Source organism: Carassius auratus, unplaced genomic scaffold, assembly GCF_003368295.1.
Source record: "Carassius auratus strain Wakin unplaced genomic scaffold, ASM336829v1 scaf_tig00217217, whole genome shotgun sequence".
NCBI classification, from domain to species: Eukaryota; Metazoa; Chordata; class Actinopteri; order Cypriniformes; family Cyprinidae; genus Carassius; species Carassius auratus.
The window spans coordinates 35,053-56,965 of record NW_020528948.1 but is presented as its reverse complement, the minus strand read 5'-3'; the positions used below and the strand labels follow the sequence as shown (position 1 = coordinate 56,965).

At 36.6% G+C, this 21,913-nt stretch overlaps 2 protein-coding genes across 2 annotated transcripts; both read left to right on the top strand.

Moving 5' to 3' along the window:
• The first annotated feature begins 154 nt into the window (after positions 1–154).
• LOC113100273 (mucin-5AC) lies at positions 155–13,862 on the top strand. Its single transcript, XM_026265055.1, has 39 exons — positions 155–3,810; positions 3,913–4,034; positions 4,141–4,202; positions 4,345–4,500; positions 4,600–4,754; positions 4,870–4,991; positions 5,088–5,149; positions 5,305–5,460; positions 5,561–5,715; positions 5,831–5,952; positions 6,048–6,109; positions 6,270–6,428; positions 6,528–6,682; positions 6,798–6,919; positions 7,015–7,076; positions 7,235–7,390; positions 7,491–7,645; positions 7,761–7,882; positions 7,976–8,037; positions 8,198–8,356; positions 8,456–8,610; positions 8,726–8,847; positions 8,942–9,003; positions 9,168–9,326; positions 9,431–9,585; positions 9,701–9,822; positions 9,907–9,968; positions 10,104–10,204; positions 10,281–10,323; positions 10,413–10,591; positions 10,774–10,895; positions 11,023–11,087; positions 11,223–11,326; positions 11,954–11,987; positions 12,082–12,260; positions 12,476–12,591; positions 12,687–12,742; positions 12,898–13,130; positions 13,271–13,862. Exons 1-39 carry the CDS (start codon positions 195–197, stop codon positions 13,465–13,467), a joined length of 8,208 nt encoding a protein of 2,735 aa, XP_026120840.1. The 5' UTR covers positions 155–194; the 3' UTR covers positions 13,468–13,862.
• Positions 13,863–15,023: 1,161 nt separating this feature from the next.
• LOC113100280 (zinc finger protein 16-like) lies at positions 15,024–19,705 on the top strand. The gene is made up of 7 exons (XM_026265061.1): positions 15,024–15,246; positions 15,373–15,444; positions 16,549–16,646; positions 17,533–17,635; positions 17,950–18,041; positions 18,468–18,525; positions 18,639–19,705. The coding sequence occupies exons 1-7, from the start codon at positions 15,024–15,026 to the stop codon at positions 19,400–19,402; spliced, it is 1,410 nt and encodes a 469-aa protein (XP_026120846.1). The 3' UTR covers positions 19,403–19,705.
• Positions 19,706–21,913: the final 2,208 nt, after the last annotated feature.

Below are 21,913 nucleotides of genomic sequence, written 5' to 3'. Positions count from 1 at the left end.
ATCCTCAACTACTAACATCCCCACTAGTACACAAACCACACCTATTACTTCAACAACATTGCCTACACCTTCAGAAAGTACAACAGCAGGGTCCACAACTACAGCCTCACCAACCACATCTACAACAACAACAAAAAATCCAACAACATCAGCAGCTGTAACTTCAGGAATCCACAACTCTTTCTTCAACAACAATGTCTACATCTTCAGAAACAACTGCACCTGTAACAACATCAGTAACGACAGCATCTTCAACTACTAACATCCCCACTAGTACACAAACCACACCTATTACTTCAACAAAATTGCCTACAACTTCAGAAAGTACAACAGCAGAGTCCACAACTACAACCTCATCAACCACGTCTACAACAACGAACAATCCAACAACATCAGCAGCTGTAACTTCAGAATCCACAACTCTTTCTTCAACAACAATGGCTACATCTTCAGAAAAAACTGCACCTGTAACAACATCAGTAACTACAGCATCCTCAACTACTAACATCCCCACTAGTACACAAACCACACCCATTACTTCAACAACATTGCCTACAACTTCAGAAGGTACAACAGCAGGGTCCGCAACTACAGCCTCATCAACCACATCTACAACAACAAACAATCCAACAACATCAGCAGCTGTAACTTCAGAATCCACAACTCTTTCTTCAACAACAATGTCTACATCTTCAGAAACAACTGCACCTGTAAAAACATCAATAACTACAGCATCCTCAACTACTGACATTCCCACTACTACAGTTGTGAGTACACAAACCACACCTATTACTTCAACAACATTGCCTACAACTTCAGAAAGTACAACAGCAGCGTCCACAACTACAGCCTCATCAACCACATCTACGACAACAAACAATCCAACAACATCAGCAGCTGTAACTTCCGAATCCACCACACTTACTTCAACAACATTGTCTACATCTTCAGAAACAACTGCACCTGTAAAAACATCAATAACTACAGCATCCTCAACTACTAACATTCCCACTGGTACACAAACCACACCTATTACTTCAACAACATTGCCTACAACTTTAGAAAGTACAACAGCAGGGTCCACAACTACAGCCTCATCAACCACATCTACAACAACAAACAATCCAACAACATCAGCAGCTGTAACTTCAGAATCCACAACTCTTTCTTCAACAACAATGTCTACATCTTCAGAATCAATTGCACCTGTAACAACATCAGTAACTACAGCATCCTCAACTACTAACATTCCCACTAGTACACAAACCACACCTATTACTTCAACAACATTGCCTACAACTTCAGAAAGTACAACAGCAGGGTCAACAACTACAGCCTCATCAAGCACATCCACGACAACAAACAATCCAACATCATCAGCAGCTCTAACTTCAGAATCCACAACTCTTTCTTCAACAACAATGTCTACATCTTCAGAAACAACTGCACCTGTAAAAACATCAATAACTACAGCATCCTCAACTACTAGCATTCCCACTAGTACACAAACCACACCCATTACTTCAACAACATTGCCTACAACTTCAGAAAGTACAACATTAAGTTCCACAACTACAGCCTCATCAACCACATCTACGACAACAAACAATCCAACAACATCAGCAGCTGTAACTTCAGAATCCACAACTCTTTCTTCAACAACAATGTCTACATCTTCAGATACAACTGCACCTGTAAAAACATCAATAACTACAGCATCTTCAACTACTAACATCCCCACGAGTACACAAACCACACCTATTACTTCAACAACATTGCCTACAACTTCAGAAAGTACAACAGCAGGGTCCACAACTACAGCCTCATCATCCACATCTACGACAACAAACAATCCAACAATATCAGCAGCTGTAACTTCAGAATCCAAAACCCTTACCTCAACAACTATGCTTACATCTTCAGAAACCACTGCACCTGTAACAACATTGGTAACTACAGCATCTTCAACTACAGAAATTCCCACCACCAAAACCGTTAGTACACAGACCACACCTATTACTTCAACAACATTGCCTACAACTTCAGAAAGTACAACAGTAGGGTCCACAACTACAGCTTCATCATCCACATCTACGACAACAAACAATCCAACAACATCAGCAGCTGTAACTTCAGAATCCACAACTCTTTCTTCAACAACAATGTCTACATCTTCAGAAACAACTGCACCTGTAACAAGATCAGTAACTACAGCATCTTCAACTACTAACATCCCCACTGGTACACAAACCACACCTATTACTTCAACAACATTGCCTACAACTTCAGAAAGTACAACAGCAGGGTCCACAACTACAGCCTCATCAACCACATCTACAACAACAAACAATCCAACAACATCAGGAGCTGTAACTTCAGAATCCACAACTCTTTCTTCAACAACAATGTCTACATCTTCAGAAACAACTGCACCTGTAAAAACATCAATAACTACAGCATCTTCAACTACTGATTTTCCCATCACCAAAGTTGTGAGTACAGAAACCACAACTGTTACTTCAACAAAACTGCCTTTAACTTCAGAAAGTACAACAGCAGAAACCACATCTAAAACAACTGTCAATCCATCATCAACAGCTGTAACTTCAGAATCCACAACGCTTACTTCAACAACTATGCCTACATCTTCATCACTTACACCATCAGAAATTAAAACTATGCCTACAGCAAGCACAACTGCAGCTTCCACAACCACAGTGGGGCCTTCCACTACTGTGGCTTCAACTTCCAAAACTACAACTGCATCCTCAACATCTATGGCTTCCTCAGCTGTGATTGTGCCTTCTTCTACTAGTTCATCTCCAACCTCATCTGAATCTCCACTTCAATCCTCATCAACAGTTTTCAATCCGGTTCCAATAAGGTCTACAACTTCAGAAAGTACAACTGCACATACAACATCCGCCTCAGCTACCACATTGGTACCTTCAACCATTAAATCAGCTGCAACCTCATCTGAAGCTCCAAGTACACAAACAGGTGAAACCACAATGACATTTGCAGCCACAACTTCTAAAACCACAACTCCACCAACAATATCTACAACTTCAGAAAGTACTCCTGCTCTGGTAACAACTATGCCTGTCTCCTCATCACATGTAACTATATTACCAACTTTAACTCCAACAAAAACAACTGAATCTCCAAGAACCCCAACTGTACCCATTACAACCACAATCACAACAACTGCCACCCCTCCAAGCTCAACTGCAGCTCAAACAACAACTCAGTTTCAAGAAACATCAGGAGATCTTTTAAAAACAACTGTTGCGTTTACCAGTACATCTTCTGCTCCAGCCACACTTGCACTTTCAACCAAAACAACTTCAAGCCCAAACATGGATTCAGAAACTACAACTGCATTAACAACTACCACTGGAATTATTACAGGTTTCACTAATACACCAGAATTTCCACTAGTTAAACCAATAACATCAAGTCCAAACACAAATACGTCAACATCACCAGCATCTACAATTCCAGGTCACACATCCATAAAAACAATACCAGCTGAAACTCTTACTAGCAATACTACACCTCTGAACAATACAACAAAAGCAGATGCAACACTTCAAAGTACTTCAAGTTTGCAACCAGAAACTTCAAACATACTCAAAACATTTCCAACAAATGTGTCCGGTGCAGCAACAGTCACAACCAGATTTACATTCTCATCCTTGTCATCCCTGCCCACTGAAACTTTGGTCCTAGGTGCTGTTAGTAATCTTCTTAAATCAAGAGAATCCCAGCTCAATGAATCACTGAAGATTTCCAATTTTACCTATCAGAGTAAGTTTCTTTATTATGAATGTAATTTCAATTAGGAAATTTTCAACAAGTGAAAAATGTCAAATTTAAACTGATCAAAATTGGATGTTTCTTTCCAAACAGAAATATCTGAAACTTCTTATGCTGTCATTTTGAATATTATGTTGAATAATATCAGCATGCCTGAGGATCCTCAGCTAAGAAACAGCAGTTATGTGCAAGTGCAGTATGTTGTCAATAATGCGGTAAGAAACTAGCATTAACACATTAGCGAAAACTGTGACCAGTGTAAATCTTCACCGGAGGTTGATGAATGGCTTGATTTTTTATTATTATTTTTTTTTCATGCAGCTGAACACACTATTGAATGAACCTGGCAAGCAGGTTTTTGAACCCAAGTCCTCAAACTTCACGTAAGATGCAAACTCACTTCAAAATCTTTATTTCATGTGTTCTCTCATTTTAGCTGGGAAGCCATGGAAAATAATAATTGGTGAAAATTTTTTGAGGATATGAATTGAAGTCCCTTACAGATATCTTCTGCTTGTTCTGTAGGAGCACTCCAAACCAGATTGATGGCATGATGGACTACAGCTTCCAGGATGGAGATACCATACAACCAGTCAGCTTCCTAAAAGAGCTACTTCTGACAACCACGACAGTGCTTCCACAAACAACAATCAGTTTTTCCATGACTCCTTCAAACTCCATGTATGTGTTGGTTTTCAAATGTGAGAATAATCAAAAATGTAGAAGTAATTTTACCGCAAACATTTGATGTAAATTAAACCAAAGGGGTTTCATTTACAGATCTGGTTCAGCAGTGGTCACAAGCAAGCTGGTGTTCAACTCCTCATCTCCAGTCCCCAGTGAAGCTCTGGTCCTCAGCGCTATCAACACTCTCCGTAATTCCAGAGAGTCACAGCTGAATGAATCAGTGAAGGTGGTGAATGCCAGCTATGAGAGTAAGTGTCATCCTATAAGGTTGTAAAGCAATTGAATGGTAATCAGATAAACAATTATGAACGGAAAGCTTTGAACAAAAAAAATTACAATTATTCACATTTTCTTTCCACACAGAAATCTCAGAAACCTCCTATGCTGTGGTCTTTACATTTAAACTGGTTAACATCAGCATTACAGAGGACCCTGTTCTCACAAACAATACCTACCCGCAAGTGCAGGATGTCGTCAATAAAGCGGTAACAATTTTAAAATGAACAGTATGAAAAAGGTTTTAGTCCATTGCTAGTGTTCAGCAGAAGTTTCTAAATGGTTTGGCATGTTTTTTTCTGCAGCTGAACACTCTTCTGAATGAACCTGGCCAGCAAGTTTTTAAACCAAACTCCTTCAACTTCACGTAAGATGCCAACTCACTTCACAATCTTTATTGCACATGTTCTCTCATTTTAACTTGGAACCCATGGAAAATAAGAATTGGTGAAAAAAAAACAAAAAAACATTTTGAAGATGTGAATTGAAGTCCCTTACAGATATCTTCTGCTTGTTCTGTAGGAGCACTCCAAACCAGATAGAAGGCATGATGGACTACAGCTTCCAGGATGGAGATACCATACAACCAGTCAGCTTCCTAAAAGAGCTACTTCTGACAACCACGACAGTGCTTCCACAAACAACTACCGGTTTCTCTGTGACACCTCCAAACCTAGTGTAAGTTTTGCTTTTCCAGTTTTTAGAAAAAAAAAAAATGGAAAAGTAATTTTATTCCAAATATTCGACGTACAATAAACCAAAGGGGTTTTATTTACAGATCTGGTTCAGCAGTGGTCACAAGCAAGCTGGTGTTCAACTCCTCATCTCCAGTGCCCAGTGAAGCTCTGGTCCTCAGCGCTATCAACACTCTCCGTAATTCCAGAGAGTCACAGCTGAATGAATCAGTGAAGGTGGTGAATGCCAGCTATGAGAGTAAGTGTCATCCTATAAGGTTGTAAAGCAATTGAATGGTAATCAGATAAACAATTATGAACGGAAAGCTTTGAACAAAAAAAATTACAATTATTCACATTTTCTTTCCACACAGAAATCTCAGAAACCTCCTATGCTGTGGTCTTTACATTTAAACTGGTTAACATCAGCATGCCAGAGGACCCTGCTCTCAGAAACAATACCTACCCGCAAGTGCAGGATGTCATCAATAAAGCGGTAACAATTTTAAAATGAACAGTATGAAGAAAAGGTTTTAGTTCATTGCTAGTTTTCAGCAGAAGTTTCTGAATGGTTTGATATTTTTTCTGCAGCTGAACACTCTTCTGAATGAACCTGGCCAGCAAGTTTTCAAACCAAACTCCTTCAACTTCACGTAAGATGCCAACTCACTTCACAATCTTTATTGCACATGTTGTCTCATTTTAGCTGGGAAGCCATGGAAAATAAGAATTGGTGAAAAAAAAACAAAACAAAAATTTTTTTTGAAGATGTGGACAGAAGCCCCTGACAGATATCTTCTGCTTGTTCTGTAGGAGCACTCCAAACCAGATTGATGGCAGGATGGACTACAGCTTCCAGGATGGAGATACCATACAACCAGTCAGCTTCCTAAAAGAGCTACTTCTGACAACCACAACAACAGTGCTTCCACAAACAACAATCAGTTTTTCCATGACTCCTTCAAACTCCATGTATGTGTTGGTCTTCAAATGTGAGAATAATCAAAAATGGAGAAGTAATTTTACTGCAAACATTTGATGTAAATTAAACAAAATGTGTTTTATTTACAGATCTGGTTCAGCAGTGGTCACAAGCAAGCTGGTGTTCAACTCCTCATCTCCAGTCCCCAGTGAAGCTCTGGTCCTCAGCGCTATCAACACTCTCCGTAATTCCAGAGAGTCACAGCTGTATGAATCAGTGAAGGTGGTGAATGCCAGCTATGAGAGTAAGTGTCATCCTATAAGGTTGTAAAGCAATTGAATGGTAATCAGATAAACAATTATGAACGGAAAGCTTTGAACAAAAGAAATTACAATTGTTCACATTTTCTTTCCACACAGAAATCTCAGAAACCTCCTATGCTGTGGTCTTTACATTTAAACTGGTTAACATCAGCATTACAGAGGACCCTGTTCTCACAAACAATACCTACCCGCAAGTGCAGGATGTCGTCAATAAAGCGGTAACAATTTTAAAATGAACAGTATGAAAAAGGTTTTAGTCCATTGCTAGTGTTCAGCAGAAGTTTCTAAATGGTATGGCATTTTTTTTCTGCAGCTGAACACTCTTCTGAATGAACCTGGCCAGCAAGTTTTTAAACCAAACTCCTTCAACTTCACGTAAGATGCCAACTCACTTCACAATCTTTATTTCACATGTTCTCTCATTTTAATTTGGAACCCATGGAAAATAAGAATTGGTGAAAAAAAAAAAAAAAAAAAACATTTTGAAGATGTGAATTGAAGTCCCTTACAGATATCTTCTGCTTCTTCTGTAGGAGCACTCCAAACCAGATTGAAGGCAGGATGGACTACAGCTTCCAGGATGGAGATACCATACAACCAGTCAGCTTCCTAAAAGAGCTACTTCTGACAACCACGACAGTGCTTCCACAAACAACTACCGGTTTCTCTGTGACACCTCCAAACCTAGTGTAAGTTTTGCTTTTCCAGTTTTTAGAAAAAAAAAAAATGGAAAAGTAATTTTATTCCAAATATTCGACGTACAATAAACCAAAGGGGTTTTATTTACAGATCTGGTTCAGCAGTGGTCACAAGCAAGCTGGTGTTCAACTCCTCATCTCCAGTCCCCAGTGAAGCTCTGGTCCTCAGCGCTATCAACACTCTCCGTAATTCCAGAGAGTCACAGCTGAATGAATCAGTGAAGGTGGTGAATGCCAGCTATGAGAGTAAGTGTCATCCTATAAGGTTGTAAAGCAATTGAATGGTAATCAGATAAACAATTATGAACGGAAAGCTTTGAACAAAAAAAATTACAATTATTCACATTTTCTTTCCACACAGAAATCTCAGAAACCTCCTATGCTGTGGTCTTTACATTTAAACTGGTTAACATCAGCATGCCAGAGGACCCTGCTCTCAGAAACAATACCTACCCGCAAGTGCAGGATGTCATCAATAAAGCGGTAACAATTTTAAAATGAACAGTATGAAAAAGGTTTTAGTTCATTGCTAGTTTTCAGCAGAAGTTTCTGAATGGTTTGATATTTTTTCTGCAGCTGAACACTCTTCTGAATGAACCTGGCCAGCAAGTTTTCAAACCAAACTCCTTCAACTTCACGTAAGATGCCAACTCACTTCACAATCTTTATTGCACATGTTCTCTCATTTTAGCTGGGAAGCCATGGAAAATAAGAATTGGTGAAAAAAAACAAAACAAAAAAAACATTTTGAAGATGTGGACAGAAGCCCCTGACAGATATCTTCTGCTTGTTCTGTAGGAGCACTCCAAACCAGATTGATGGCAGGATGGACTACAGCTTCCAGGATGGAGATACCATACAACCAGTCAGCTTCCTAAAAGAGCTACTTCTGACAACCACAACAACAGTGCTTCCACAAACAACAATCAGTTTTTCCATGACTCCTTCAAACTCCATGTATGTGTTGGTCTTCAAATGTGAGAATAATCAAAAATGGAGAAGTAATTTTACTGCAAACATTTGATGTAAATTAAACAAAATGTGTTTTATTTACAGATCTGGTTCAGCAGTGGTCACAAGCAAGCTGGTGTTCAACTCCTCATCTCCAGTCCCCAGTGAAGCTCTGGTCCTCAACGCTATCAACACTCTCCGTAATTCCAGAGAGTCACAGCTGAATGAATCAGTGAAGGTGGTGAATGCCAGCTATGAGAGTAAGTGTCATCCTATAAGGTTGTAAAGCAATTGAATGGTAATCAGATAAACAATTATGAACGGAAAGCTTTGAACAAAAAAAATTACAATTATTCACATTTTCTTTCCACACAGAAATCTCAGAAACCTCCTATGCTGTGGTCTTTACATTTAAACTGGTTAACATCAGCATGCCAGAGGACCCTGCTCTCAGAAACAATACCTACCCGCAAGTGCAGGATGTCATCAATAAAGCGGTAACAATTTTAAAATGAACAGTATGAAAAAGGTTTTAGTCCATTGCTAGTGTTCAACAGAAGTTTCTAAATGGTATGGCATTTTTTTCTGCAGCTGAACACTCTTCTGAATGAACCTGGCCAGCAAGTTTTCAAACCAAACTCCTTCAACTTCACGTAAGATGCCAACTCACTTCACAATCTTTATTGCACATGTTCTCTCATTTTAGCTGGGAAGCCATGGAAAATAAGAATTGGTGAAAACAACAACAACAAAAAAAAAAAACATTTTGAAGATGTGGACAGAAGCCCCTGACAGATATCTTCTGCTTGTTCTGTAGGAGCACTCCAAACCAGATTGATGGCAGGATGGACTACAGCTTCCAGGATGGAGATACCATACAACCAGTCAGCTTCCTAAAAGAGCTACTTCTGACAACCACAACAACAGTGCTTCCACAAACAACTACCGGTTTCTCTGTGACACCTCCAAACCTAGTGTAAGTTTTGCTTTTCCAGTTTTTAGAAAAAAAAAAAAAAAATGGAAAAGTAATTTTATTCCAAATATTCGACGTACAATAAACCAAAGGGGTTTTATTTACAGATCTGGTTCAGCAGTGGTCACAAGCAAGCTGGTGTTCAACTCCTCATCTCCAGTCCCCAGTGAAGCTCTGGTCCTCAGCGCTATCAACACTCTCCGTAATTCCAGAGAGTCACAGCTGAATGAATCAGTGAAGGTGGTGAATGTCAGCTATGAGAGTAAGTGTCATCATTTTCACCTGAAAAGCTTTTGAAATATTAAAGTGTCAAATTTGGATTATATAAAATAATAATAATAATAATATTTCTATATTTTTTTTTTATATCCAAATAGAAATCACAGCAACCTCATATGCTGTCATCTTTAAGCTTAATTTGAGTAATATCAGCATGTCAAAAGATCCTGAGCTAAGAAATGGCACATACCTACATGCTCAGGGTGTCGCCAATAATGCGGTAAGCATAAATCATTCACTGAGTACAATTTTTAGGTCCAATGTAATTGTTGAGTTTCATGAATGTTTGATTTTTCTTCTGCAGTTGAACAGTCTTCTGAATGAACCTGGCAGAACAACTTTAAATCCCAAGTCGGCCAACTTCATGTAAGATGCAAACAGAATTAATTTATATAATGTGTCACTTTCTACATTATTAAATGCATTTATTAAAAAAATAAAAATAAATAAAAACCTTTGCACATACTGATGCTTAACAGATATATTTTGTCTTTCCTCCAGAAGCACATCGAACCAGATTGAAGGCAGCATTGTCTACAGCTTCCAGGATGGAGATGCTATACAACCAGTCAGCTTCCTAAATGAGCTTCGTTCACTGACAGGTTTGTCAAAACTGAAAATGTATTGCAAATGTTGTTACTGCAAGCTTCCGCCATTAATCATTACTTTCTTTTACAGTCTCAACAACAACCAGTACTCTGACAACTACTCCACAGATAGTGTAAGAGCAGTGATTTCAGTCTGATATTTACTTTTTTTACTTTAATTTTCCTTTCCTACATTAATGTGTATTATTTATTGTCTTTGTAGGCTTGGCAGAGCACTTATATTCATTCGCCTCGTGTTTGTCACACTGGGCCCCCTGCCAAATCCAGATAAGGTTCTTGAGGTGGCCAACACTCTGCTGAAAACACGTATCACAACTAAGCAAGACCCCACAACACAAGACCTGAGTGATCCTGTGAGCTTTGTCAATGTCACTTATACAAGTGAGTTTTACTCTCCTGGTTTGGCTTCTGAATATGTTATTTAAAGTCTAATGTTGTAGATCTGTAGCTTTTAAGGTATAATAACAAATAAATGATATTAAGGAATGCATTAGTGAAATATAATAAAAATATATAAATATACCCACGCAACTAATTAATTTTATATTTTATATATTTTTAAGAAATAAATGAGACAGCCTATGCTCTCAACTTTGGATTTGAAATCAGCAATATAACCATGAATGAGAAACTTGAACTCAGGAATGGTACCCACCTGTTAATACAAGACTCTGTAAACACATTGGTGAGTTCAGTACAGTAGTCTTTTACAAACACTTTTCTTCTTCTTTACCTTCTTCTTCTTCTTCTTCTCTCATTTACAACATTAACCTCAACATATTTCTAAACAAATTAATAATTTTTTTTTTCAGCTGAGCAAGATCCTCCTCAGTAACTCCTCAGCTCCTGTCATTAAGTTCAATGCAGCTGATTTCACGTAAGTTTTGACTCACTTTGATTTGAGCAAATATGTCCTGATGATTGGTGTTAGTTTTTATACATGGCTTGTGACTAAAAATAATGTTTAGTTATTGACTATAGTTTCTCATTACACATGTTAATCTCCCCACAGGGGTAATTCCACTGTGATTCAGGCCAAAGTAGAGTATGTTTTCTCACCAAGTGACATCACGCAACCCAGCGTCTTTGTTCAGGAACTTCTTCAACTCAATGAAGGTATTACCATGTCTACACCTGCTGCACTGTCCACCATCTGTTACCCCACAGTTTATATGTCCAAACTGACAATCACATGTTAAACTTCCATTTCTTAAGTCGTCATGATTTATGCCTTGCCAGAGCCGATCCTCCCTACATGCAAAATACGCAAACTGGGTAGGGCCCCTGAAACACCAGGGGACCTCCTTGCTCCCAAAGATTATTTCATTTTAGTTTTTTTTTTATTTGGCCAGCGGTTATTAAAAGATGAATGATCATTTCTTTTAAAGCGTTGCCCAGTCACTCTTTCTACGTAAAAATCAGTTATATCAAGTGATGTGAATGTCGTACAGTCGTGCACGAGATGAGTAAAAAAAACGCATTGAAACCTTAACAAATCGCAGAAGAGACACTGTCAAGTGCTTTCTGCGAGTGTGATTTAATACTGAGTGAAACACTGGACACATGTGATTCATTCATTCGTTCATAAAGACTCATATATCCCCTTCCTCCACCCCCCCGCTTACACAATTTTACACAGGGCCCCCAGAAGTCTGGGATCGGTGCTGTGTATTGCTTTAAAAATACGAAATGCTGTAATTGAATGTCTGATTCTCCTTCATTAATTCATCATTTCTTTTACAGCGACCACTCAGACAACAACTTCACCACCAATCTTGTAAGACCAATTAGTGATTTCAATTATTATTATTTTTTTTTAAAGATAGTTGTTTTAATATTCCAGTAAATTATCATCATTTTTGTCTGTACAGGAGTAGGAGGGCAATCATTAGGATTCGTCTCGAGTTTATCACACTGGGCCCAAGACCAAGTGAGAATAGTGTTCTAGATGTGGTTAAATCAGTAGTGGCCACAAATCTCACATCTACATTAAGTGCCAAAACAGTGAGCGTGAGTGAACCTGTGACCTTGGCAAATGTCAACTATTTGGGTGAGTTTTCCTCTAATTTCATGCTCCATTTTTGTTGTGAATATAACATATGTATGCAAATGGTGTATCTGTTGTAATCATGTAGTCCTTATTCATGACTTTCTTTGAAGGAAAATAATAATTAAAAAGCAGTCAATAATTATGCATAATGAAAATGGATAACAAAATACCATACACAAATACACAACTGATTATTTTTGTCTTATATTTTAAAGGAATTAATGACACTGCCTACGCACTCATCTTTGCTTTTGAAATCAGCAAAGTATCACTGACAGAGTCAAAAAGGAATGAAACCTATCAAGAAATCCAAAAGAAGATAAATAACTTGGTGAGTTTGAGAGGCTTGGATATTGTTGTACTGAAATTGCCCAATTTTAAGCATTAACCTATTGTTTTTTTTTTTTTAATTGATGCACTCTACAGGTGATCCAGATCCTAAAGGACCCCTCAATTAATCTACTCATTCCAGCCAATTTCAAGTGAGTTCTGATCCACTGCTTTGTACTTTGTCTTTAGAAGAAATGTCTAAATGAACTGAAGAAAACGGCTTTTATGATACATCGGTGAATGCATGTTAAGATCATTTTTAGATATTTACTTTTGTTTCTCATTGTACGTTTTAATCTTTCAACAGGGATGATTCCACCATGATTGAGGCCAATGTTACGTATGTTTTCTCACAACGTGAAAGCAACACGGCTGCCGGTTTCTTGGTCGGTACCCTATTCACGGTTTTTTACCACACCAGTTCCAACCACCATAAACACTACAATCTCAAACAACGCTACAAACGTAGCATGGATTGTGGCTATCATTGTCCCCTGCGCTATTATCATCGGCCTCGTACCTTGCTGGATTCTTCTTTGCGTAAGTATTATGAAGACTGAATATCTTCAACTTATGGTTGTTAAGTTTCTATTTAAATGTGGTATATAATTGTGTATGTATAGCTGTATAAAATTCCCTTCTGTGAGCCTAACTCTCACTGTGTCTGTTTCTGTGTTCAGTGTTTGCTGTGTGGTTGCTGTGCAGCAATCAGGAGACGCTGGCACAGAAGAAGGTCGTACAATGTACAGTACACAACCCGAAACAGCCTCTTCTAGAGAGTTCAGAGATATTTGACAAAACAGGACTGAACACCAATGAAAACATAAAAATCATGGATTTTGGATATTCAGTATGCAATTCAATGCTGCCTAATTAGTAATGAAAGTACTATGTTAATGCTTATTTTAAAAATTATTTATTGTATTATTCTTGTATTGCTAGACAAACAGATTCTCTATAAAATGTTCATAAATGTGATATTTTAATTCTTCCTAATGCGTATAATAATATTGTGTTGCTATTATTTATTTGTATTTATTGTGATAGTCTGTTTACATTAGTCTGCTTGACATAACACAGTTTCAGTTAAAGGGACAAAGGTAGAGCTTTGGAAATACAGCTATTATTTATTCATGCTCTATGCACTTTATAATGTTAAGTAAAGGCAAAGCAAGCTCATGATGTAAAGAAATTGTAAAGCAGATTTGTGCAATGTATGGATATGTTAAACTGCAAAAATGTAATAAAATAATAAAGAATGCAGAACAATTACAGATAGTTGTTTTCTCTTTTTAATGTAAATATAAAGGTTACTCATGTTTTTTTATATTAGGTGGAAATATATGCAAACATTTACAATTTTTTTAAAGATGTTTTAACTAATGAAAGTTCCACAACTAATGAATATCTTCTGAGCCACTGTTGATTTGTTGAGGTTATGCTTAATTTCAAAGCTCAGATCAAGTCCAGGTTTAATCTCAGATGTGCAACAACATTGCAGACAGTAATCTTAACATAAAGTAAATAATAATAATAATAATAATAATAATAATAATAATAATAAAATTGGTTGCTTTGCAATAATAATCATTTTTAAAAAAACATAGCGGTAATGACAGTGGAAAGATAAAAAGCAACCATAAATGGATATTATAAGTTTTAATAATTCTTAAATGTAAATAAAAATAAAATTTGCAAACATTTCCAGATTATAAAACTGATTATTGATAAAGCCAGTTCAAAAATATTTTTTTACATACTTGAAATAATTATTCATAATTATTAATTAATTAATAATTATTTATTAACTATTTATGATTAATAATTAGAACATCCTCTCAACATACAGAAAAAAATACAATTGTTTTTTACCTTTTCAGAAATAAATAATTAGAAAAAAATAAATCCTTTTAAAACATTCATTATTTGGGGGGTGGCATGTCATAGTATTAGACACAGTACAAACAGATAAACTGCAATGAAATAAAGACATGTTATATCAGTGAATAAATTATGTTTTTCCTGTAGTGTCTTCATTTATTTAATTGGTTGGTTGGTTAGTCACTGTGTCTATTCCTCATTAACTTCTCAGTCGTACCAGTATTTAAGATCCGAAATATTCCAAATGAACCGCTATGTTCACTATGTTCACTAGTTCGTGATACTTTGCAGAAGTAAAAGGGAACTAATGTTTATGGGAACGTGAAAATTGCTTGGTAGCATCATGAGAGCTTTTATTTTAAAAAGTACAAGCGGATGTTGTCGACTCGTTGGCTAGCTTCGCGTTTGAAGAGAGCTCGAGATCCGTTACACCCGTATGTTTACTCTTTTTGAAGGGTTTATTGTTTATGGACGGATTCACTGCAATTCAAGAAGCTCAATTCCAACGCAATGGCAAATATAATAACGTTTCAGACGGAAATCGCTTCAATTATGGAAGTACTCGCAAACGCCGCTGTGGCAGAAATCTGCAAACTTGTTGAGGACAGCTATACTGAATTACAGCTTGAAATATCTCAAACACAGAAGGAGAATAACCTCCTTAAAAAGAAACTGAGAGTGCTAGAAATCCGAGATTCGTTTTACAGAAGAGCCCGCAAACAGAGAAACCAATCAACTGCCTTGACAAAAACAGGTGTTCACGAAAAAGCATCAGGTAAAGATATGATCATGGTCATGCTCATTTACACAATAGTGATGTCGGACTGATTCCATTAACTTATATTAAAAGTCACTATTTGAACTATATTTACTTATGGAGAAGATATATGCTTGTGTCCAGGGCGAATTAGTGTCAAAATTGCTTCCCTGTGTAACGAGGGAAGGGATGAAGATGAAGATGAAACTCGATCCGGTCAGGTCTCGCATCTTCAACCCGAAAGACTAGACCAGGTTTGCATAAACAGTGAAATGAGTGTATCTTATACATTTTTACTCCTTTTTTTTCTTGTCCTGTTGTTTTATACACTACAAACTGTAATCCTCTGTTATCTGATCAATTTGTTAGTTCCGCCTTTTTCTTTGTTCAGTATCTTGCAGCAATCAAAACGGACTTCCTTAATATTTTTGTGGAAGGTTTACTGTAAATGTCACTGTCATTTTTTTTTTTCAGTTCAATGCATGTTTGCTCAATAAAAGTATTGATTTATTTGAATTAAATTCAAATAAATGTAAATTAAATGATTAATTATATGATTTATTTTTAACATTATTGTATATGCCAATTCTACATTTCTGGATATACAGTACTGGCATAGGCCATTGAAAAAATCCATGTCAGCTGACCACTTATTGCTACTGGTTAGAAAAAGATTTTTTCCATAAACCTATGCTCTCAAGAGTCATACGGTAACAACATTGTGCTTTTTATCAGTCTGTAGGGGATAACGAACCAGATGTTGTTCTTATCAAAGAAGAGAGACCCGGCAATGTGAGGTGTGAACACTCAGAAAGTGAAACAGAGACTACTGAAAAACCGTGAGTATGGTGTATTCATTTTAGGGAATAAGTGCATTACCTAGTGGTCAGATCTGTGATTAGTTGATGTCAACAGAATGAGAAAAAAAAGATAAAAGGCTTTTAAGGAGAAATAACACTTTATTTTAAGTGTTCTTGTTACACGTTACATATACTTACTGTTAAAATAAAAATAAACAATTATTAAATAAAAAATATAAAAATGATGCAGAATAACATTCAAGTAACCCTAATCATAACCCTAACCTTATAGTAAGTACATGTAGTTAATCAATATTACTCAGTACTTAAATGTATGATTACACTGTAACAAGGACACCTTAAAATAAAGTGTAACTGAATGTAAAATTCGCGAATAAACAAATATGAGAATAATGCAGAGTGAAGCATTTTGTTACATATTATGTCTTTGTGATATTATGTAGCATTTTTTAGCATATGTGTGTGTGTGTGTGTATCTATTGATACATCCATGCTGCAGGTAAAGATGACAACCAGTACAGGAGTGCAAGAGTATTTGTAACAGTCCACAGAGAAAAATTCACAGACCAGAACACAGTCCAGCACTGCCATCAAGAGGTAAGAAACTGTTTTTCTCAATCAGTGAGCTCCGTAAGCCGCTAATAGGCCAAGTTCACACAGCAGCAGAATACAATTGTCTGTCCTGTTTTGGAGTCCTTAATACAGTTAAGTTCACACACTGTCCACACACCCGCATTCTGTAACTGAACTCACACCCGCATTCTTGGAACACATGTGCTGTGTGAACGGAACAGAACTGGACAACTAGTTGTCTGTCACATGATCATACAGTGCACAAGAGAGTCGCTCTGCCACACATACATGTGTCTACCGTATGTTATGTGTTTTCATGTGTGTTTTTGGTAACTTAAAGTAACAGGAGAAATGAGCTGCCCGCATAGGCGGAGGGTGAACCAACTCCAGGGAAAATGTTAAAAGCAGCCAAATCTATCAACTACAAACATTATAAACCTGTCTTTTTTTAGGCAAGAACCAGACATGTCATGTAGGCTAATAAATATGTTTAAGGAACTGAATTTGCATTTAATGTAGTATGATTATAATTGGATTAAAACAGTAGAGATTGATAAATATATAGGCCTACTGTTTCCTTCCCACGATTATTCAAACGACTTATAATTTAAGGCCTATGTACAGAACTGACATTATCACTAAATTTGATCTATCGCACACTTAAAAAAACAAAAGTATCGTTATAATCACTGAAACTGTACATTGTACGTTACTGGTAAGGAATACGGGCTTGACTTCTGTTGCACGTTCATACAGGAAGTATTCTAAACACAACTGTAAGCTGCTGTGTGAACGGGACATTTCAAGACTCACATCTGTAAAGAAAATGTGTTTGTCAATCCCAAAAACTGACAGTGTGAACGTAGCCGTAATTTATCAGGAATCATGCAAGCATTATGCTTTTTATCAGTCTGTAGAAGACGACGAGCCAGATGTTCTCATTATTAAAGAGGAGAGACCTGACAGCATGAGGTGTGAACAATCAGAAAGAGAAACCGAGACTAATGAAAACTGTAAGTGTATGTACAGATTCATCCAGATAAGTGATTAGACTTTAAATAATTGGCAATATATGCATATTACTAATTATTTGATTTCTAATTATCTGGTAACATGTGGTTGAATAGATTCATAAATGCTACGATATATGTCAAAATTAGTAGTTATTACAATTAATAAGTGTTATTTATCTATTTTGTGTATATTTTATATTTATTTTCCAGAGAAAATATTTAAACATGACAAACTTTTGAGTGAATATTGACATTACAATTTTAATTCATCCTTGTTTTCCATTTTTTATTTCTACTTTTGCATTCCTGGTAAGATGACACTAGGTACAGGAGTGCAGGAGTTTTCGTAACAGTCCACAGAGATAACTTCATAGACCAGGACACGGTCCAGCACTGCCATCAAGAGGTTAGTGTGAGACATGCATTTGCACGTACCTGTATTTGTTTACAAATCAGGCTCATGACAGACTCATACCACTTCCCTTTCCCCAGCTTACACACTGCTTCTTTTTTTTTGTTAACATAATTAATATTGTTACCTATTCCTAGTAAGAATTTTAGTTATTCCAGTTTTAACATGAGCTGACCATGAGCTGAGTGAAATTGGTTTTCAAAGCTTTTTTTTTCCAGGGTATTCTGTTATTGCGTCTAATGGATCTAAGCTAACTTGAACCATTTTGTTTTTATTAACTAACATGTAACCGTTTTACTTGATGCATTAACTAATATTAACATATTCAATTAGTGTACTTCATGGTACAGCGATAGAATACAGAAACAGTTGTTTTCAAAAAAATAAAATTAACCTTCAGTGATCTGTTCCTCCTGACAGTCCAGTGGAATGCAACCTGATCTCCTTGAGGACGAAAACCCAGAAATGAATGATATAGGTGAAGATACACATTTACTAAGTTCTTGTTGTAATTGACACAATTACAGTACAGTATTTTCTCTTTTTTTTAATTGCTTAGTTTCCATTTAAGCATATTGTATTTCTAAACAGGTGAAGATGCAGGGACTAACCTGCAGCCTGTCCCTTCCTATCCTTCATTGGTTTCCAGGAAATTTGACAGGACCACGAATCATACCTCCTATACTGAATCTGAATTCAATGGAGGACCTTCTTTGAATCAGTTTTTGATGTATAGAGGGAGCGCAGATCCCACGTGTTCCTATGCAGCTCCAATGGACTCTAATGGCTTGTCTATGCCTGATATGGAAGGGCATTTAGCACATGGCGATAAAGTTAACATCATTTCTCAATCTGAACGGCCCCCTTTCACCCCGTGCTTTTCTTTCAAACAGTCCGATTCGTCTCAGATGCAAAGGAAAGACAAGTTTTTGTGTAAACATTGTGGAAAAGCATTCTCTCAACCCAGCACTCTCCTCTTGCATCAAAAACTTCATAACAGGGAGAGGCTTCACCACTGTACACTTTGTGGTAAGCGATTTAGTCAAGCGTCTAGTCTTAAAAGACACCAGAGCATCCACAGAGGTGAAAAACCATTCAGGTGCGTGCACTGTGGCAAGCAGTTCGCAGATCAAAGTAACCTCAAAAAACACGTGACTGTTCACACGGGTGAAAAGCCTTATGGCTGTAACCTTTGTGGGAAAATGTTCAACCAGTCTTCAAACCTCAAAACACACATGAGGATCCACACACGTGAGAAGCCTTTTGGTTGTGATCGATGTGGACAGATGTTTGCACACAAGTACATTTTGGTGAAACACCAACAGAGAATGTGTGTTTCTACTGGACAATTCTAGACTCCACAAGGTAGAGAATACTCACTTTGGTAACTATAATTAATTGAAACATTCATTTACATAGATTCTAATACTACTGTGCTCATGTGGCTGATTACACTGGAATGGAAGATGTATTGGTGCACAAAGTTTTTTTTTCAAGTGATACAATGGGAACGGTTTCGTTTTTGGTGGTTAAGATTTAGTACCTGCAAACCACCTGGTTCCTTTCTGAAATGCCCACTTTTGATGATCCAAGCAATTCCTATTACAGGTGCTGGTCATATAATTAGAATATCAAACAAAAGTTGATTTCACTAATTCCATTCAAAAAGTGAAAATTGTATATTATATTCATTCATTACACACAGACTGATATATTTCAAATGTTTATTTCTTTTAATTTTGATGATTATAACTGACAACTAAGGAAAATCCCAAATTCAGTATCTCAGAAAATTAGAATATTGTGAAAAGGTTCAATATTGAAAACACACTTGCAAAGGCCTTTAAATGGTCTCTCAGTCTAGTTATGTAGGCTACACAATCATGGGGAAGACTGCTGACTTCATGTTGTCTAAAAAGCGACCATTGACATCTTGCACAAGGAGGGCAAGACACAAAAGGTCATTGCAAAAGAGGCTGGCTGTTCACAGAGCTCTGTGATCAAGCACATTAATAGAGAGGCGAAGGGAAGGAAAAGAGCCCCAACTAAGTATTGAGTGCTGTACATGTTCATACTTTTCAGTTGGCCAAGATTTCTAAAAATCCTTTCTTTGTATTGGTCTTCAGTAATATTAAAATTTTCTGAGATACTGAATTTGGGATTTCCTTAGTTGTCAGTTATAATCATCAAAATTAAAAGAAATAAACATTTGAAATATATCAGTCTGTGTGTAATGAATGAATATAATATGCAATTTTCACTTTTTGAATGGAATTAGTGAAATCAACTTTTGTTTGATATTCTAGTTATATGACCAGCACCTTATTTTGTTTCGCTGGGAAATGTATCCGATTGAAGAACAATGGGTTGCAATTAATTTTGTTGCAGTTTTTTCTTAGCTATGTTGTAATGTAGCCTACAGTAGATGACACATAAGATGAAATATAAGCGTTTAAAAAATGATATGTTAATTGGAAGAAATGTGAAAGAACTTTGTACACATTTAACTTTGATAAATCCACTTATGTAACATCAGTAACATTAATGTTAATAAATTCATGCACCTTCAGCAAAGTATCCTTACCTAGAAAATGACAAGTGGTTCTCAAATATTATTCTAGCATAGGTTACTTTATCTGCATTAAGACCCCTATTTACTTTCTGTTTTAAAGTTGTCCATTTATGGTGAATAATAGTTTTTAAATTGTATTATTCTATTCTGTTATTTATAGAAACTGTGATTGCTTAAGGTTGGTTAAAGATTTTGTTCTGTGGAGTTTGAAAAGACATGTTCAACCCACATGTCAGCATGAGAAATTAATGGCTTTTATGTTCACTACAACAATAATTCAAAACCCATTATAAGCAATACTGAATATACTACATTTAAAATAATTGTCATTGTGAATCAATAAATCACAAGAAAACTGCCCCTTTTCATAAATATAATTGAATACGAATGCCCCTTTTCATTTGTATTAAAACTTTCAGTAAGTTATAACACTATCATTTGTTTGTTCAAAAAAACCATCTATTTAATCCGGCAACTTAAATTCAGATTTGAAATTTAGATTATTTTAGGAATACATATAAAAACATCAAGTACTCATAAAAATTTTGTCAAACCACAGACTCTGTTGCTCATTTCAAAAATGTTTGGCAGGGGTGATAGAATGTTAGTATAAAGTTAATAATAAAACGTTTAAAACCGTAATACATGGAAAAGCAATATGTTCCCACACTAACTCCAAAACTGATAGATGGATAAAAAGGGTGTCCAGCACTTTCAGTTGTGGCATTAGTGGAGAGAGAGGAAGTCATAGTAGTTTTTGCCACCACTGTTGTCGTTGCTGTTGTTGCTGCCAATCATTATCTAACATGCATATTAGGTGAGATAGTGTCAAGAAATTATAAGATGATATTCTTTTGAGATGCGGGAATTCAGTTTGTTTAATTGGCAAAATATATATCCATGGCCATAAATTCAGAATAGATTATGTCCATAATCACGATGTCCATGATTTTGTGCTTTACCACAGATGAACAACACTGTGGTAAACAACACTGTTTTGGCACTGATTGAAAGCACAAAATGTCACTTTCACTTTCCACTTTCAAATGCTCACATTTGATGGCATCTGGCACTTTGGAGAGGTGTTCTCTTCACGGATGGATCCTGGCTTTCACTGTAGGCCTACAGGGCAGTTGGCAGACCACGTATGGCATCTTGTGAGTGAGTTTTGTGGATTGAGTGGTACATGGTGGCATTACCCCCCCCCCCCCAAACGGTAATGTAAATAAGGTAATGTTTCCACACATAATCACTAGTGGTTTATATTCTTGAGTTTAGGTTTTGTAATTTTGTA

Coding starts and splice junctions, on each gene's coding strand:
- LOC113100273 (XM_026265055.1), top strand. CDS start 195: ATGTCTACATCTTCAGAAACAACTGCACCTGTAACAACATCAGTAACG. Junction 9,823..9,906: donor AGGGTGTCGCCAATAATGCG/GTAAGCATAAAT, acceptor TTTCTTCTGCAG/TTGAACAGTCTTCTGAATGA. Junction 11,327..11,953: donor ACTTCTTCAACTCAATGAAG/GTATTACCATGT, acceptor TTTCTTTTACAG/CGACCACTCAGACAACAACT.
- LOC113100280 (XM_026265061.1), top strand. CDS start 15,024: ATGGAAGTACTCGCAAACGCCGCTGTGGCAGAAATCTGCAAACTTGTT. Junction 15,445..16,548: donor TGAAGATGAAACTCGATCCG/GTCAGGTCTCGC, acceptor TCCATGCTGCAG/GTAAAGATGACAACCAGTAC. Junction 18,526..18,638: donor CCCAGAAATGAATGATATAG/GTGAAGATACAC, acceptor ATTTCTAAACAG/GTGAAGATGCAGGGACTAAC.